Source organism: Vitis riparia, chromosome 3 (assembly GCF_004353265.1).
Source record: "Vitis riparia cultivar Riparia Gloire de Montpellier isolate 1030 chromosome 3, EGFV_Vit.rip_1.0, whole genome shotgun sequence".
Lineage (NCBI taxonomy): Eukaryota > Viridiplantae > Streptophyta > Magnoliopsida > Vitales > Vitaceae > Vitis > Vitis riparia.
The window spans coordinates 3260705-3278672 of record NC_048433.1 but is presented as its reverse complement, the minus strand read 5'-3'; the positions used below and the strand labels follow the sequence as shown (position 1 = coordinate 3278672).

Here is a 17968-nt window from a genome sequence, read left to right as displayed (position 1 = left end):
TTTTTTTAGGACTTGATTCTTAAATGATTATTTTTTAATTATTAATTTTTAAAATAATTTTATCTTAATAAAAAAAAGTAATTTTTGTTTATTTTTATATAAACCCTTAAAACAATTTGTTTCAAAAATTAAGAACATTGAGGTAAATATTATGAGCAGTTGGTGTCCAGAAGAAGGGAGGGAAGTACCAAACAGCGTAAGTTACCACTCACCTTCCAAAAGAGTTTTTGTCCTCTTTTTTTTACATATCTTTCATATTCCTATACATAAGGAGTGCGCAAGAAAAAGTACCTGGCCGTTAATGCTCATTCGTTTTCGCGCCATCTAAGAGAAATGTGACCTAATAGAATGTTAAAATTTAGAAAAAAATCACGTAATAAAGATTTCTACTTAAAGATGAGGTTACTTCTGTAATTACACTCTCGCATATTCCTTATATAAGGAGTGCGCAAGAAAGAGTCTCTGACCATTAGTACTCATTCGTTTTTGCGCCATCTAGAGAAATGTGACCTAATAGAATGTTAAACTTTAGAAAAAAAATCACGTAATAACCACAACAGAGATTTCGACTCAAAGATGAGGTTACTTCTGTAATTACACGTCTTGCATATTGAGTGCACAAGAAAAAGTCCCTGGCCGTTAGTGCTCATTCGTTTTCGCGCCATCTAAGAGAAATGTGACCTAATAGAATGTTAAAATTTAGAAAAAATCACGTAATAACCACTACCGAGATTTCCACTCAAAGATGAGGTTAATTCTGTAATTACTCGTTTTGCATATTCCTCTATAAAGAGTGCGCAAGAAAGAGTCCGTTAGTGCTCATTTGTTTTCGCGCCATCGACCTCTTAGTCGTCTCTGCAATTCCACAATTCTCGCCGATTAACCGTGGAAGTTTAGAATGGCCGACAAGATCCTCATCATCGGCGGCACCGGATACATTGGAAAATTCATTGTCGCCGCCAGCGCCAAGTCCGGTCACCCTACCTTCGCTCTCGTCAGAGACACCACCCTTTCCGATCCTACGAAGTCCCAAATCATCAAGAGTTTCAAGAGCTCCGGCGTCACTTTGGTCCATGTGTGTACAATCCTCTCTCATGCCTCGTCATTCTTTGTTTTTCCAATTTCGGCTCCTTTTGGCTGCCTAGAAAATGAAGGAAATTTCTAGTCCTGGCGTTTTCGGTTTTCGGATCTTTGAGTTGCTAAGAAAACGAAAAATCATAAACGTAACTCGGCTAAAAGGGTTGGGATCATCGGAATTACGATGGTCCGCTTGGTTGATGAGAAAATTCAAAGAAAGAAAAGACAAGAGAAGAGGAGTTTGGATCGTTGTTTTGATTTCAATAATGTGAAAAACTCACCTAGCTTTGAGTTTTACATATTAATTAGTTCTTCTTAGCTTTAGGTTTGTGTAACTGTTTGATTCCTTAATTATTGTTTGGTACAGGGAGATCTAAACGATCACCAGAGTTTGGTAAAGGCGATCAAGGAAGTAGATGTGGTGATATCCACCGTTGGTGGCGGGCAGTTGCAGGATCAAGCGAAGATCATAGCTGCAATCAAAGAAGCTGGAAATGTCAAGGTAAAGCTGCTCAAATTGATGATATTTATTTCTATTTTCGCTTTTCTTGGCAAATCTTATGGAATTTTGTAATTACTGTCAATGTCTTTTGTGTATAATACAATAAAATCTTCTTCTAGGTTAGGGATGTTGAGAGTTTTTCTGATCTCTACGAAGTCAACATAAAAAGGAAAAGTTTAAACCTGAAGTGAGCCTGCCTCTACATATTTAAGAGAGCTCATTATCCCAGTATCACTACATATACAGTGCAAATAACTTCCGATTTGGGAGGGTAGACAAAGTCCGACGGACGGGGATCCGAATACCATTCTCCCTCCCATGTAGATATTATTTGCAGGGGATCGGAACACCATTCTCCCTCCCACACAGTTATTGTTCATTTTGGGTCCAATGGATCTCCCAATTCAAAACAAAACCTACATGTATAGTATCAGGAGTTTTTTTCCCAATATATCATCAGAATACTTGGTTCTTCTTCCTCCTATCATTTCCATTTTTTCTTCCTTTTTGTCTGCCTTTTCTTTTTCTTACAGGTATATATCTTGATAGGATCTCTTATTCCTTCCATCATTCAAACTAAAACTGGTAGCTAGTGTGTGGATCAAATATATATATGATGTCTGTATGAGAACTAATATGACTTAATGGACTACTGGGGATTAATTTTCATACATTGAATGACATGGTTTCTTCTCATAATGCTTTACTTTATCCAGAGATTCCTCCCATCAGAGTTTGGGAATGATGTGGACCGTCTCCATGCTGTTGAGCCAGCAAAATCAGTGTTTGCTACCAAAGTTCAAATCCGTCGAGCTATTGAGGCTGAAGGAATTCCCTATACCTATGTGACATCCAACTTCTTTGCTGGCTATTTCCTTCCTACATTAGTACAACCTGGAGCCACTGCTCCCCCCAAAGATAAAGTTATTATTTTAGGTGATGGAAATCCAAAAGGTGAGCAATATATCTTCTTGGAAATGATGGATGAATTTAACTTTATGTTATATTTTCTCTTTATGACAACAGCATCTTCATTAAACATTCCATGATAGTGGTTCCAAACAGTAATGGTAATGAAGGTTTTTCAATGAGTACGTAATCCATGTGAAAGTGTTATTTAGTATTTACCATTTATCAACAGCCAGCTGCGAATTATTTTCTTCTGGGAGAAAACTCCATGAAGCTAGCTGCCTGTGTTGTTGAGATGAGAACGGTTTGCGTTCTCTCAAATGGCTATTGAAACTTAGACAACCCATCTCCTTCCTCAGCTGGCCAAACAGTTGGAACAAGAAACAAAACCTTCCAGCAGTTTGGCCAACCCCTTGGGTACAACAGTGCAATTGAGCTATGATCCAGACTAGAATGTACTAATGACCTTGAGTGGCTGAACCAAAAGGGACCTTCATATCCAATTACTCATTATTGGCATTCCATTTTTAAATGACTTTTGACATACTCGGCCTCCTTTTGGTCTAACAGCCCTTTTAGGGTTTGCTTTACAGGTGTAATTTCTCCATATATGGAAAAAATGACAACAATTGCTTGTATCTCACATTAAAAAAAAAAACTTAATTTTGTGTTTATAAATGAGAAGTTGAGTTACAGGACAGTTTCAAAGAGGTGGAAGATGATTCAGCTGTGTCTTACTGGTTTCATCCTTGTTTCTCCAGCTGTTTTTAACAAGGAGGATGACATTGGCACCTATACTATCAGGGCTGTGGATGATCCGAGAACCTTGAATAAAATCCTCTACATCAAGCCCCCTCAGAACATTTACTCATTCAACGATCTTGTCTCCTTGTGGGAGAAGAAGATTGGAAAAACCCTGGAGAGGATCCATGTTCCAAAGGAGCAAGTTCTGAAGAACATCCAAGGTTAGTGAATTAGAATTATTTGTCTGGGAAGTACTTGGGAAGCATTTGGAAATCTCTACTTCGGTAGTGTATTTATAATGGGAATGGTATCTACTTATATAACATCTTGGTCACATTAAATTTTTAAATTGAAATTTATTCTTGATTCAGATGTTTTAACTTGGAAAATGCTAAATGGTGTTCCATACCATTAAAGCCTTCCCAAGACCAAGAGCTTCACATGACACACTGACAATTCAAAACTGCAAAACAATAATTTTTTTTTTTTTTTTTCTTTTTGGGCCTGGAAGGAGTTGAGTTCACTTTATTTAATATTTAATATTTAATAAAAATAAATAATTTAATGCTTAATATTATTAAATTGTTTTTAAAATTAATTTAAATTAACTTCTATTTAGATTTAAGTAAAAAAACAAATATCACCTTAATAAAATTTTGGTTCCCATACTTTTGTTGGTTCCATGGTCATTCCTGTCTTTTCATTTTTATTTTCATGTACTAAAGGCATCTCTAAAGCGTATGAATAAATCTAAACCGTTGAAAAAATGGTATTCAACTACAAAGAAATAATACCTACCAGCAAAGTTAAATTTTTATTTTTATTTTTAATTTTACTATTTGGTAACTTATGATTGATCTGAATGATCTTTCATATTGATGGGTTTTTTTATTTTTGGTTTATTTTCCTTTTCCTGCAGAAGCCGAATTTCCAGTGAATGTGATTATGGCAATCAGTCACTCTGTTTTTATAGAGGGTGACCAGACCAACTTCGAAATTGAACCATCATTTGGAGTAGAAGCTTCAGAGCTATACCCTGACGTCAAATACACAACTGTGGATGAGTACCTCAATCAGTTTGCCTGAGACATCAAGGCGGAGAGCCGCAACCTTTTTCTCCTTAATAAAGGTAAAAGCTAATTCTACGATCTTAGTGAGGGTCATACTGCTTTGCAGAGACAGCCTCCCTCGAATCTATGATGTTAGATACCTCGATACCTTTGCAGAGACAACCTGCAGGGTTACTCCTATAATAAAACAGACATTAATCTAATAAGATACGGAGCATGTCATGCTTGAGAAAAATCATTCTAGGCGAAGGGAAAATAAATAAATAAATTTCCTCATCTGCTTGGTTTGGTTCATCCTCTACCACAAAAAACCACACAACAACAGGGGAACATGAGAAAGTATGCATGAACCCTGCACTCAGAAGCCCAACACTTCCGCCATAAATCTTTCTTGTTAACTTTAGAAATTAAAAACAAAAAGCATAAAGGAAAATAATTTAAAAAAAAAAAAAAGGCCAAAAACCCTTTTTGGAAGGGAAGATAAAAAGGGAAGCGATAACTTAGTTATTTCATGACTAACAGGCTATCAGCAGGTCAGTCGTGCATGTTCATCCTATTTCCTTTCCTTCCCCCCTTTCCGCTCTTAGCTGAAGCCTTTGCAGACCCTTTATTACCCTTTTGACCATTTGCGTTCTTTCCCTTCCTGAAACCACCCTTCTTTGAAGGGCCTTTCCCTTGCTTGCTCATTCCTCTTGACCTGGCATCCTTCTTCATGCGCCGATCAACAAGGACTTTACCCTTCCCAGCCCTGACTTGAACCCCTTTCTTTGCAACCACATATTCCTTTTGAGGCCTTTTAGGCGCTGCCTTCTTATAAAGTTGTTCAATCAGCCTCCCCTTTGAACGATCAGAGATGTCAGTCTGGTCTGAAATAGTGTTTGCCTTCTTCCTAACCTTCTCTAGCTTCCTCATTGCTGCCCTTTTCTTTCGGGCTTTGGCCTCTGCTACCTTCTTCGCAGGCCGGGCATCAATTTCTTTAAATTGTGCTCTCATTGCAGCTATCTCCTCTTTGGTCACAGGCTTAATAGTCTGGCAGTGTCTGGCTTCCTCATCCGCAAACCATTGAGGCAAGCCTTTGTCATGAAACATGTACTTATTATAAGCATCATCAAGTATCCTCTCCCTCTCCTTTTTCCTTAGCATCTTCTTTGCACAAGCCAATATCTCAGCTTTTGCATGAATATCTTCATCATCCGATTCGTCCGAGGATGAGTCATCACTCGAATCTGTACTTGGAGCAGGGACAATCTCAAAACCTTCTTCTGCCTTGGAAGCTTCGATTTGAGGGGGATTGATCTCTGAAGGTTTGCGTGCTTTATTTTCCTTGGCCTTCTTTGGGATGGAGAGTGTTTTCTCCTGTCTGTCCACCTCCATTTCATCTTCACTCTCGTGCTTCCCCAAATCTCCCTCCTCTGCTGCTTCAGCAAAGATGTCCTGGCTAAACCACTGATCTGTAATCTCCCTTTGAGTCGGCATTTCCTCTCCATGGAGTGGGACCATGAGAGGATTTGCTTCAAGATCAGCCTGATTGTCGTTATCGGAATCATGATCAGAATGAATTATATCACCATCACCATCCTGCATGGCCAAAAGGGAAAACCCAAGTCAACAAACAAAATTGTACAACCAAAGCAGGTCTAATACCAACATTGCCCTTCCATAATAATATTGATAATAGTTGGATTTACTCATCCCCCTAACAAGAAGATTCAGAAATAAGAAGAAAGAGAAGCATGCAGGAACAGAACCTTGAAACAGATCAGAAACATTTAAGCAGTCATGGGGTGATGGCAAAGTCACTGACTCGTAAGTGGAAAATCAGAAGCATTTAAGGAAGCATAGGGGGAAGTCTTTGAGAAGTGTCATAAAAATAACAAGCCAAAAACCAAAAGTAAACAAAACAAAATGAAAACACCCAAAGAGAAAGCCATCTATGCATATTTTGACAAGCAAGCTCTGTTGGTCTAAGAGATGGAAGAAGGTGGAAGAGTAGATAAAGTTTGTATCTGTACTGATAAACACATTAACCATACCTCCAAAAGTTCATCCTCAGAATGCTTTTTTCTTGCACGCTTACGCTGCTTTGTACTTCCCTCCCTTCTGGCCACAAACTGTTCGTATACTTGATCAAGCATCTCTTCCATTTGCTCATCATATCTAACATCATAATTTAAGCAACAAATACATAGTTTTAATGTGGACATTTCTAAAGCTATCAGAAGTTTAATGTAAGGAACAAGAGAATCACCGTCTCCGTTCTTCATCAGAATCCATATCACTGGCGGAATGCTCCTGGGTTTCCTCACGGGTTCTTTCATCTTCACTATCTACCACACCATCACCCTCATCATACTCAGTGGAATTAACAGCAAGAAGATCTTTCTTCGCCTGAAGGGCAATGATACAAACACAAAATGATGAGAAAGCCAATATAGATATCAAAAAGTGATAATTTCAGTAAAGATTAATTTTAACTTTCAGTAGACAAATAAAATTTCCATTTGCATGACCAGCCAAGTTCACATTAAAAAACACCAAGGAATTCCTCACAATAGATCGTCACATCTTCTAATGAGAAAAGCTCGCACATTGTTGCAGCAGGTTGAAAACATTTCAAAAACTCAAACGTGGCAGCTGCTTTACCATTTTATGCCCAAAATATAGATTAAAGTAATTGGTAAAAAGCCTTAAAGAATCTGTGCGGGAAACAATGCATAGGCACAACATGTATGCATTTGCATACAGCTGCCAACTCCTCCAGCAATTTCAGAGTACTTGATAGTGCAGTGATTATTGTAACATGATGTAGAAGCATAACTAGATATAAAAAATAAAAATGAGAAACCTGATTTTATTTATGAAACCAAATTCTTAAAAAGTATATATGGCAAACTGGAAGCAAACCTTGATTGAAGAAAGAGAGAATAATTCATGGTCAGTATAACCCTCTTCCAGCGCATCTACTTGCATTCCTGTTGCCTTCCGAGCCTTATCCTGAGAAATTCGAAATATAGTAAAGCAAAGAATCAGCTAAAAATTTATGACAATTCTGTGTGCCATGATTTATAATCTCAAAATGGAACACTCAGAACTTTTGAAATGTTTTTTAAGGATCAAAACTGAACGCTAATGCAATCTGAAAATATCGGAGTAATGATGGTGACAGAGATGGCAATCATCAGCAAGCTCGGGTAAGCCAATTGTCAAAACCCATTAAAACATATGCATACCCATACATAAAGTCAGCTTTTCTGATAAAAGAATGCACCAATGAAGGCTTGAATTCAAGGAACCAAGTACAGCTTTTGCAACTTCAGGTCAAAAATTCAGGGCCTATAATGGATCTATATATGTTTCAACCAAGTGTATCCAAACCCAGGCCCACCAATATCTTGCACTCAAGAGTCAAGGCAGTAAGGTGGTTGTGGTAGACTATATTGTTAGCATTGATTTTTTTTTCTTTTTTTTCAATAAAAAAATAGGCACTGATATTGGTTAACCATTAATTCTAGTATCACCAAAAATTATCATGTATTATAGATTAAAGTTCCAAGATACCCATCAATTTTCGTATTAAGACATAAAATAACTTAAGTTTGGTAGTATGGAGAGCACAACAAAAATAACATTGCATTGGTTTCCCAACTCACCTTCTTAATGGTCGCTGCTTGTGTCTCTGTACTATATATACTTACTACATTTATAAACATATGCATGCACACACATTCAGATTATATATATATACACATTCAGATTATATATATATACACACATACAGAGAGAGAGGGAGGCAATGTCCTCAAGGAGGCTATAAACCTTTGCTTGTCTTTTTGCAAGAAGTTTCTTTGTTCTTTTCTTTTTGCGCTCCATAGCATAAGTCAACTCCTCCATTTCATTAAGCATTCTCTCATCTTCATCAACAACTTTCTCATGGTCATCCTCTGCAGCAGTAGAAGTAGCCTTTTGTACAGGGGATAAAGCCTTCCTTACATGCATCCGCCACCTACACGACAACAGAAACATGAAAATATGCAACATGAACCACATCTTATGTCAAATAATGAAGCTCAAGCACCCTTGAACAGATGATTGACTAGAAAAGGCACACGTTGCATGAGCTACAAATACATGGATATAGATACAACAATTTTTATTTGTTCCTCAAATGTATATCAAGAACCCACTTCTCCAGAATTATAGCCAAAACAATGAATTGGAGTGGCACCCATCATCTAATGATTACCAGCACAGGCATCTGAGTCCTAAAACTGTAAAAGTTAGATCATCAGTTGCACTATACTATGAATTGTTTGTGAACCATTACATTATTCTCTTGAACCATCCAAATAAATAGTGAAATAGAACAGATCTGTAAAGTCTAGATGAATGTCCTTCTAGTGGAACTCCGACGAAAGACTCCTCAAATAGAAGTTCACAGGCTATGTGGACCATAAGCTACAAATGTGATGAATTCTGAAAGAATGGTAAAGATAATGCTGCACTAAACTTAATCCAATCCTCATCCAGCTTAAGAATTTTACCCAAAAACTTTCCAAAGCCATGTCATGTCAACCTGATAAAAGTGTGTTTCAAGGTATCATCAACATGTCTTCTTTACATGAATATATATATATATATAGACAAGAAGCCCCATGAGCAGCTCAACTGGCATTGCTGCTATTTAAAAATGGGAGATCCTAAGTTGGGTCTCAAGCTTAGAAGGTCCTTGAGAGAGGAGCCTTGTATTAGGGATTTTCCCAATTTTGATAGTGGGGTTCTGCATTATCACGGGAAAAAATACATATAAGAATAAACTAATGAAAATTGATGAAACCCAGCCACATCCTAACCTCAAATCAAGCTTTACATCACATAGGCCCAAACTCATTTGGAGGCAATACAGGCTACAATGTCATCCCATGGTACAAGTACCATCATCCAATTGGCCACACCAAAATCTTTAAAATCTAGTAAATAAATAATAATAATAAAATAAAATAAAAACACCACTACCACCTCCAAAACCTTATCATCACTGACTGAAACCAAAACAACAAAGGGAGAGGAGGGAGGGGGAAGAGAGAAAAAACCAAGAAAAGTAAATAATGAAGCACATAAACAAATACTGTGCATTGAAGAGAAAAAGAAGACATGTCTGTGTATCTTACTTCAAAAGATGCTTGAAGTCTTGCTTTCCCAAAACACGCAGATCATCACAAAGAGTTTTAACCTTCCAAGAAAACAGCACTCAAGTAGTTAGAACTTCCACAGAAGGACAACATAAATTACATCATTGACAAGACAAGAAAATTACCTCTTCTGTTGTTAAAGCATGATCCTTTATAGGCAGAGAAGCAGGATCATCAAAGCTTATAGAAGTAACTGAACCAAGGATCTCAAGAGGAGTATCAGACCAGATAAAGTTTGTAGCTGAAGAAACTTTCCTCAAAGTTGTGTCCCCATCCTCATACCTGCAACAAGAATGTAATTAGCAACAAACAAAACACAGATCCAGGTTTACATGCACGCATACAAATAACAACAATGTAAAGTATAAACTGAAAATCATGCAAGGCTGTACACTACCACGGTAACTATAAAAGGATATAAGAATCTCAAAACAGTTTCTAAACTCATGTGCAAACATTAAAGAAGGACCCAACCTTGCAATATTGCAGCCAGAAGACCCATTACTTTAAATTCATAGGCACAAACATTTTTTAACAAACTAAAATACAAAAAACATTCACACAAAGAAGCAAAGGCAGTCACGCAATTTTCTGTTTGTTGAATCACTAAAGCAAGAATGATGCCGATCATATGTGAATCTGAAGAAACTGATAAACTCAAATAAGAATCATGTCAAGAACAAGGTTTACCCATCACGGTGTCTCTTTTGCTTTGTTCCCCTAAGTACATCCACCACCTAAATTGTGGAAATTCATACAAACAAGAAACACAACATCAAATTAAAGGTTAGAAAAGGAATATGAAGGTAAATAAGAAAGGTGAGCAGTTCTTAAATTTTTTTCAATAAAATTACCTTTCGAGGTTCTATGGTGCCCTGAAATAAATGCTTCACATCAAGAAGGCGCGGATCAATCTTTGCAGGAGCCTTATACTTAAGGCCCAAAACAAAAATTTCTGCAGAAGTTGAACGACTAGCAGCTGGCTTATCAACCTCAACCTTCTCAAACAGCTGCATATCATATTCAAGAATCACAAACATACGTCATCCATAGAAATCTTCCCAAGATATCTTAGCAAATGATAAAGAAACATTACCTGCTTGAGGCAGTAGAGGACTGAATTGTAGTCTTGTGACCTGAAAACCTATAACAAGACAACAGATGCGAAGCACCTCATATTAAAAGCCTAATTCTTCCCATTTCTAAACCACACAGATTCAGTTAACCTAAAAAAAATATTGAACAGCTTCATGCCAATGCAACATCCATAGGAAACAACACCAAGCACCAAAACACAAAGACAATTGTGAACTATCGACCATAGACATCCATACACCAAAACAAGTAAGAAGGAAATTAACTACACCTTAGTATTAAACTACTGTGAAGGGCAATAAAACACTAACAATTCCTCCTCATATACAAAAATCCTCCATTTCATGCAAAGGTAAAAACATAAGAATCACTATCAAGCCAAATATAATTTTTTTTTGATAGGTATCAAGCCAACTATAACTATTAAGCTTTGTATTTTTTTTTTTTTTGGACAGATAAAGAAAAAGAACTATTAAAAAGAGGCGCCAAATGAGCGACTCAAGGTATGCAATACCTATACACCCGCCACCAAAAACCACAAAAAGAGGAAAAGAAAACATCCAAACAGATGGGGCTAAAACAACCTCAACAAGAGCCCAACCAATCAACAAAACTAACTAAAGTTAGAGTATAATCATCTATGAACAGATTTGTATTTTTTAGCACAGTGAGAAGCATATCTAAGAAACAAATCCGGTTTTAATCATTTCAACTTTGGTTTCTTTTAAGCTTTTCAAAAACCAGATGGAGCCTGCATGAATAAAATGAACTGAAATAAACATGAATTCAACATATTGGGTTCAGTTGTTAAAGAACTTAATTTGGATGCCAAATTCCGTGGAATCCAAAAACCATGCTTTCACTGACGAATTCATTTAGTGGATTCTAGCTCTACAAAATGTAAATTCAATTCCAACTTCTAAATCCAAATCATTAGTGTATAAAGCAAACTAACCATGAAACAAGAACTGTGGGTTTCAATTCCAATACAAATGAAGGATAATTAACAGCATAAGAATCTATATGAATTTTATAATAAACTCTCAAAACTAGAATATACAGAACCGCACAGAACCATGAAACCATAAGCATAGCACATACCTTAGTAACAAATGCACCTTTAGGAGCCAAGAACTGAGTCGCGAGCCTCAACGCATCGATAACCAGCGCATTCTGAGCCGTGGCCTCCTGCGTCCACGCGCCTCCTATATTCGGAGAACCGTCATGGAGAACAATATCGAAAGCGGCGCATCCGTACTCACTCATCAGCTTCTTAACCCTAGCCTTACACGCTGGCTTCGTGATGTCCTCTTCGATGGAGATTGCGCCGCGGACCGGAGCGATAGGATTGAGATCAACGCCGAGGATGAAGCTGCCGACGGGAACGCGTTCGACGGCGGCTTGCATCCAACCGCCAGGTGCAGCGCAGAGGTCGAGGACGGCGCGGGAGGAGCGGAGGAAGTTGTACTTTGAATCGAGCTGAACGAGCTTCCATGCGGCTCGAGAACGGTAACCGTGCTCTTTGGCGAGGTGGTAGAACTTGTCCAAACGGTGCTTGCCCTTCACCTTCCCCATCTCGCAATGGGTTACAGGCTAGGGTTAGGATTAGGGTTTTCGTCGGAAGACAGAGGACTTGGCAGTGCGAAGAGGCTATCGGAGGATTAGGGTTTTGCGGGTTTTGAGGTTTGTCTGCATACGTTTCCTTGGTATTTAAAGGTTTGTTTGGATTTTATTTTAATTTATATCTTTTCTTTTGACTCAATGTACATGCACTAAACAGAATTTTTCAGATCAATCAAAATTATAAAATTTTCATGTATTGCCTAAATCAAATAATAATATGAATTATTGTGAACATTTGGTTTAATTTAACAATTCACTTTTAATTAAACTGTAAAAAAAAAATTAATATTATTTAAATAAATGCAATATCAGATACCATATAATTAATAAAAAAATCTTTCGATATTAAAACCCGACCTTTGTTTTAAAAGACCTCGAACCCGTGTTGTGAAAATCATATATGGTTTTTCCCTATTCACTTCCACTAAAAAAAAAATTGTTGCAACATGTTCTTATATTTTTAAATGTTTTAATAACTTTTATATATAATGTTTTATTTTTAAACATTTTACATTTAATTATATAATTATTTTTTAAAACAATCCTAGTGAAAACAACTAAAATTTATTTTTTGAAAACATTCTGTTTAGAAGGCAGAAACAGATGATGACCTAAATTCCTTAACCATGGCTATATCAAGTCCAGAAATCCATTGGAGATTGTGGTTAATGCTAACCTTTATTTACCATTACTTTTAAAGAGTAATATTAATATTATTATAAATAATTTTAAATAAAAAAATTACTCACAAAATAACTTTTTGTAGAATCAAGCTTAATCAAAATGTAAAATATTCATGGATTTTCATATTAAACTCCCTTTTAAATCAAACTTCAAAAATTACTCAACCCAAGCTTAAAAACAGAGCTTTTACCCATCAAAATCCATCCAAACAGAGCCTGGAGCCCCAAAAAGACAGAATGCAATGAACAAGTTATCAATGAAATAGGAAGATACAAATCTACTCCAAGCTGCCCAAAATTAATAAATAGGCAGTGGCGGATTATGGTTCCATGGGGACTAATAGTGAAGCAATCAGTCAAGAACAAAATCCTACAGATGATATATTTCCCAATCAAAAAGATAATTGAACCTTAATTATGTTGGTGTACAAACAATTTTCAATCCTGCAACATCTGCAAATTTTAACATGGCAGAGGCATCAACTACATGCTAAATCCATAATAAAGTAGTAGATACATGTCACTTCAGAAAGAAGAAATTCTCTGAAGTCCATAAATCATCTTAATTCCTGTTTTGCTTTTCTTTTCCCTCCTTTTCTTGGTTGTTATTTCAGTTGCTGTGGTCATTGATCAGCCGAGGTTCAGTCCATATTGGAGCCACTGCTACTTGCAAAAGATTTTTTGCCGCCATATTTCTGTCAAGAATCCATGAAAACCAGTGGGTTACCTTAAAAATACATCCAAAGCTGCTTCACCAGAGGTAGTTGCATGGGGAGCAAAGATAATTAGGACTTGAAACTCACCTGCTTCCCCATACTGAAGGGAACATACTTGTATTTGATCATGTGTACGATTTGGCGCTTCATTGTAAGGATGAATAAAACAATCCAGTAACACAGTAATATAGGCCAAAATACAGGAACATCAAATGCAGAAAAGAAGGTCAAGACAAATGCCACACAGAAAGCCTTTGTAATGGAGTACCTAGAATCATGAAATAAAAACACAATATTATCCCCTGGCAAGCATATCACATAGGATTCAAATATATAATGTAACAACTCTATCAATTCATCTGGGAAATTCAGGTGTTGAATGAAAGAAAGCAAAATACGATAATGCCAAACATGAATTTTAGGATTGAAGCTGAGGAAATAAATCACCATACAAAGAAAAAAAAATCTTAAAAAGAATTCAGATACAACATAAGAATCATAAAAGAATGCTTGCAGAGATGATGGGGTGACTTCTTGTATGTTTTGTTTTCTGATAAGCAAATAGAGCTCAAATAAAAGAGTGCCAAGAAAAGGGAGCGACCCTATGTATACACGAAGTATACAAAAAAAACCAAACAAAGAACACCAACACGTAACTACAAAAAACAGCCACAAAACCCAGACAACCCACAACTAAAACTATCTAAGAAGTCCAACATTTACAAATTTCCCAAATCTAATGAAACATTTGAGCAGTCCAAGAGGGCTCTAACGAAATTCTCCTTCAACCTATGATCTGAGAACTCTTCACCATTTTAAAGATTCAATGATTGCGCTCTTTCCAAATGCACCAGAACAAACACGGATGCCATTTTCCGAACAAGTCATCTCTTTTTATCCAATCCCTTAACTTGAGGAGCAAATTTCTCACTATCACTGGAAACACCCGATTCATGCCAAACATTGTTAAGAGAGACATCCATAACCCTTTTGTCCTCTCATAGAGAATCAGGATGTGGTCAGTAGACTTTTTGCTCTCTTTTCAAAGACATCTTTTAACCATCAACCATCCTCTCTTCATTAACAGGTCTATAGTTAAAATCTTCCCCCATCTTGCTTCCAAAGTTAAAGAGAGGGGTAAAAAAAAAAAACAACAAGGTCTCATAGGAGCACAAGCAACCTTCCTTAGCTGGGAACTCCACTCTAGTTTCAGCATGCATACAAAGAACTGTAGAATGACTTTACACTGAAAATTCCCTCTTTCCAAATTAAGATATCTTCTTCTACTTCTTACATTTTTCGTGTAAATAAGTTCCAAAAATTGGGATACCCCTCCATTTCCCAATCTTGAAAGGATCTTCTAATTTGCACCAGCCATTGACCTCCACTACCTCCCCCTTCCCACAGGTCTGAAACCATAGCATTCTTATGAGAAGCTAAACTGAACAGCAAAGGAAAAGCTTCTTTCATACAGTAATTCCCCACTCAATTGTCCCACCAAAATTTTACTTGTCCACACACCATTTTTAACCCAAAAGGTTTTTCTTTGGGTGAATTCCTCCCCACCTTTTCTAATGTCTTTCCACAAACTCAGACCAACAGTCTCCTTCACCTCATAGGAATTCCATCCCCTTCCTATTCCCCAAACTTCCCTTTAATGACCTTCCTCCACAAACTCTCCCGCTCAAGGCAAACCTCCACAACCATTTGCCAAGTAAGGCCCTACTAAGAACCTCCAATCTTCTAATGCCCAAACTTCCAAACTTTTTTGTCCTTACAAACCTTAGACTAGTCCACTTTATGCATCTTGTTGCCTTCCCAAAGGGTGACTTCTTGTATGTTTCATGAAGAAAACAAAACAAAGGTTGTTGAGAATTGAATCAGGTAAAATGAAGGTTGAAGAAACTGTTTCTTCTACCAAAATGCACAATCTGAAGAGAGATTTATGCATTAAAAACGATTTTTTCAGAAGTTCACAAGTCGCACAAACCTTTGACATGTGAATCAGGTATGCGTATAAATGAACTGAACTATGAGATATTAAATGAGTAAACGATTTACTATCATTAGGAATGCACATTCTTTTTCCTGCCATATACAATCTTTTGATGAACAGCATACAAAATTACATTGTCATGCCCCACCTAAGTGCACATAGACATATATAATTGAAGCGTGAGTTGAGCATCAGAAAATGAGATAAGGTTAAACAATATAAGTATGCAACCACATTAGGTAAGAACATTCTTTGTTTACATGATTTGCCCCACCATTGCTGACCAAGAATTATCTGACATGCAAATGCAAGACACTCTGCTAGAAATAGGAATTTCAAACACTATGACTCCAGCCAACGATAATGTACAATTTTGAAGCTTGGGCTGCTTCCGCAATTAACTTCTATAAATGCAAACAGCTGGACTTCTAGTTTGATATATTTGCAAACCACAATCACATTTTCATCTTTTTACTACAACTTACAAAGTATGGTCACAAGAAGCATAAAAACCTAATTCAAGTCACAGTTTTTGAGTCTTGCATTCCAATGCCGAGTTTGCAGCAATAGGTTTTCAATAAATCCCAAAACATTTTTACAGAAAATCACTAAATCATGTGAATATGAAATAGCTCTATCATGTAACGTCAAGTAATGTGCAAATCGACTCCATCAAAAGGTGGGTAAATCTTTTGAGCCTCAAGAATCTTTAGTATATTAATGATTAATATAATTTTGCATTGTCTGATTATTCTAGATTCTCTGTCAAATCTTGCCATCATTGAGCACAAATTACAGATCACTTACAGCATCAACAATCCAAACATGAATGAAATCTAAGCGCTCTCTTGATACAAACCACCAATCAAATTAACGCCACCCATAATGAAATGAAGTACATAGGATAGGATATTGCATGCTGAAATGAAAACAACTGATAAATGAAACCTTAAAGCAAAATAATGCAAGGCACCAAACTAACAAAATAAGAAACACATACCAGAACTTAAACTCAGGGAGACGGCGAATGAAAGGCTTGAATTCATCTGAACCTTTTGTGGGCAGTAAAGCCTCATTCGAAGTTTCCAGCTCTGGGTCAACCAGAGGAGATAGGAACCCAATCAACAAATTCAAAAGATATATGCCCAGACCATAAGAAACAACATAAAACCCTTGAACATAATAAACCCTCAAAACATAAATCGCAGCCACAACTAGGGTTCCAACCCATCTATACACCGGGTGAGGAGTAGTTTTATCCAGATAATACTGAAAAAGCCTGGACGCATCAGTTTTCCATTGGATCACAGGTGACACTGCCGAGGGACCACCACCTCCGGTTCCCTCCATGAAAATCAACCTTCACACTCCTGTAGATCTAATAGAAAGCACCAATCAACTCAAGCAAACACACTTACAACAAAAATACTACACACATTATCACTTAGTTTCTACTTGGTTTCAAATTAAATGTACGGAACAAATTAAAATCAATCCAATATCTTCCATTGCCTCCCTATAAATTAAGCTTCACCCTCCATCAGATCTAGCAATCCAACAAATCAAGCATTTGCTCATGTTAAACAAGGGAAAATGCAAGAAAAAGAAATTGGAATCCCATAATTTCCCCTTGCTTCGGAACCGGAAAACCCTCAAACCCAATCAAGCTGAATCCAACTAATTAGCTGGGTTGAGTTGAACTTTCAATATTTTTCAGAAACCTCAACCTAAAAAATAAAAAAATAAAAGCAAGACCCATGATTTCTCTATCTCTAATTTCTTATACTTCCCCATCTTTTCTCAGCAACCAAACAAAAAAAGAAAAAGAAAAAAGCCCCATGGCCTCAGAAGAAACAGATCCACAATCTCCAAACCCTATATTCCAATCAACAGAAAATCTGAAAAATATTATCAGGAAAAAAAAAAAAAAAAAAAAATTGATAGATCAAGCAAAAGAAAACAAATAAGAGGAATCCAATGGAAAACCAAGACAAATCGGCCAGTGGGGACTGAAACTCACCTCTTCAGTGACTGCAGAGAGCTGTAGCAGAGAAGAACGGAGATAAATTTTTGGCAACGGAATGCAAAAGCAAGTGTATGAAGGCCTTGGGGGCCTTTTTGACATTTTGTCTCCAGTTACCGACAGCGACGCGTTTTCTTGGACGGAATCACCGGCATTTTTAGGGTAGATTCTTTACTCCCGTGGTAATTTTCAGTTATCTACTGCGGTAAGAAAAAAAAATGACCGCTTGGTAAAGACTCGGTTGACTTGATCTTCTCAAAGGAAAAAACAAAAATGGTACCTTGCTAAAAATAGGGATATTTGATTAAATGGGTGGCTGAAACCTAATTTTAAAATTTTAA

At 36.9% G+C, this 17968-nt stretch overlaps 3 protein-coding genes across 4 annotated transcripts; 1 reads left to right on the top strand and 2 right to left on the bottom strand.

Moving 5' to 3' along the window:
* The first annotated feature begins 808 nt into the window (after positions 1–808).
* LOC117910825 (phenylcoumaran benzylic ether reductase Pyrc5-like) lies at positions 809–4517 on the top strand. The gene is made up of 5 exons (XM_034824996.1): positions 809–1075; positions 1445–1579; positions 2296–2533; positions 3250–3453; positions 4152–4517. The coding sequence occupies exons 1-5, from the start codon at positions 899–901 to the stop codon at positions 4316–4318; spliced, it is 921 nt and encodes a 306-aa protein (XP_034680887.1). The 5' UTR covers positions 809–898; the 3' UTR covers positions 4319–4517.
* A 26-nt stretch (positions 4518–4543) lies between these two features.
* On the bottom strand, positions 4544–12277 carry LOC117910823 (adoMet-dependent rRNA methyltransferase spb1). The gene is made up of 11 exons (XM_034824994.1): positions 11688–12277; positions 10588–10635; positions 10346–10501; positions 10182–10228; positions 9617–9773; positions 9471–9532; positions 8119–8305; positions 7207–7296; positions 6551–6690; positions 6336–6459; positions 4544–5880 (listed from the first exon to the last, which is right to left on the bottom strand). Exons 1-11 carry the CDS (start codon positions 12159–12161, stop codon positions 4837–4839), a joined length of 2529 nt encoding a protein of 842 aa, XP_034680885.1. The 5' UTR covers positions 12162–12277; the 3' UTR covers positions 4544–4836.
* A 971-nt stretch (positions 12278–13248) lies between these two features.
* On the bottom strand, positions 13249–17727 carry LOC117911413 (protein RER1B-like). 2 transcript variants are annotated; one of them, XM_034825777.1, is made up of 4 exons: positions 17625–17727; positions 16605–16982; positions 13696–13876; positions 13249–13587 (listed from the first exon to the last, which is right to left on the bottom strand). In XM_034825777.1, exons 2-4 carry the CDS (start codon positions 16952–16954, stop codon positions 13534–13536), a joined length of 585 nt encoding a protein of 194 aa, XP_034681668.1. In that variant the 5' UTR covers positions 16955–16982; positions 17625–17727; the 3' UTR covers positions 13249–13533. The 2 variants fall into 2 exon arrangements, with proteins under 2 accessions (XP_034681668.1, XP_034681669.1); XM_034825778.1 differs by having other exon boundaries at positions 16605–16974; positions 17625–17705.
* Positions 17728–17968: the final 241 nt, after the last annotated feature.

What these genes read in the sequence shown, in the direction of transcription:
- LOC117911413 (XM_034825777.1), bottom strand. Translation starts at nt 16,954, where the DNA reads ATGGAGGGAACCGGAGGTGGTGGTCCCTCGGCAGTGTCACCTGTGATC. An exon ending in CTCCCTGAGTTTAAGTTCTG is followed by an intron (nt 13,877 to 16,604) that starts GTATGTGTTTCT and finishes TCATGATTCTAG; the next exon opens with GTACTCCATTACAAAGGCTT. An exon ending in CCTTCAGTATGGGGAAGCAG is followed by an intron (nt 13,588 to 13,695) that starts GTGAGTTTCAAG and finishes GATTCTTGACAG; the next exon opens with AAATATGGCGGCAAAAAATC.
- LOC117910825 (XM_034824996.1), top strand. Translation starts at nt 899, where the DNA reads ATGGCCGACAAGATCCTCATCATCGGCGGCACCGGATACATTGGAAAA. An exon ending in AAGAAGCTGGAAATGTCAAG is followed by an intron (nt 1,580 to 2,295) that starts GTAAAGCTGCTC and finishes TACTTTATCCAG; the next exon opens with AGATTCCTCCCATCAGAGTT. An exon ending in AGTTCTGAAGAACATCCAAG is followed by an intron (nt 3,454 to 4,151) that starts GTTAGTGAATTA and finishes CTTTTCCTGCAG; the next exon opens with AAGCCGAATTTCCAGTGAAT.
- LOC117910823 (XM_034824994.1), bottom strand. Translation starts at nt 12,161, where the DNA reads ATGGGGAAGGTGAAGGGCAAGCACCGTTTGGACAAGTTCTACCACCTC. An exon ending in GCACCATAGAACCTCGAAAG is followed by an intron (nt 10,229 to 10,345) that starts GTAATTTTATTG and finishes TCCACAATTTAG; the next exon opens with GTGGTGGATGTACTTAGGGG. An exon ending in CAAAAGAGACACCGTGATGG is followed by an intron (nt 9,774 to 10,181) that starts GTAAACCTTGTT and finishes TTCTTGTTGCAG; the next exon opens with GTATGAGGATGGGGACACAA.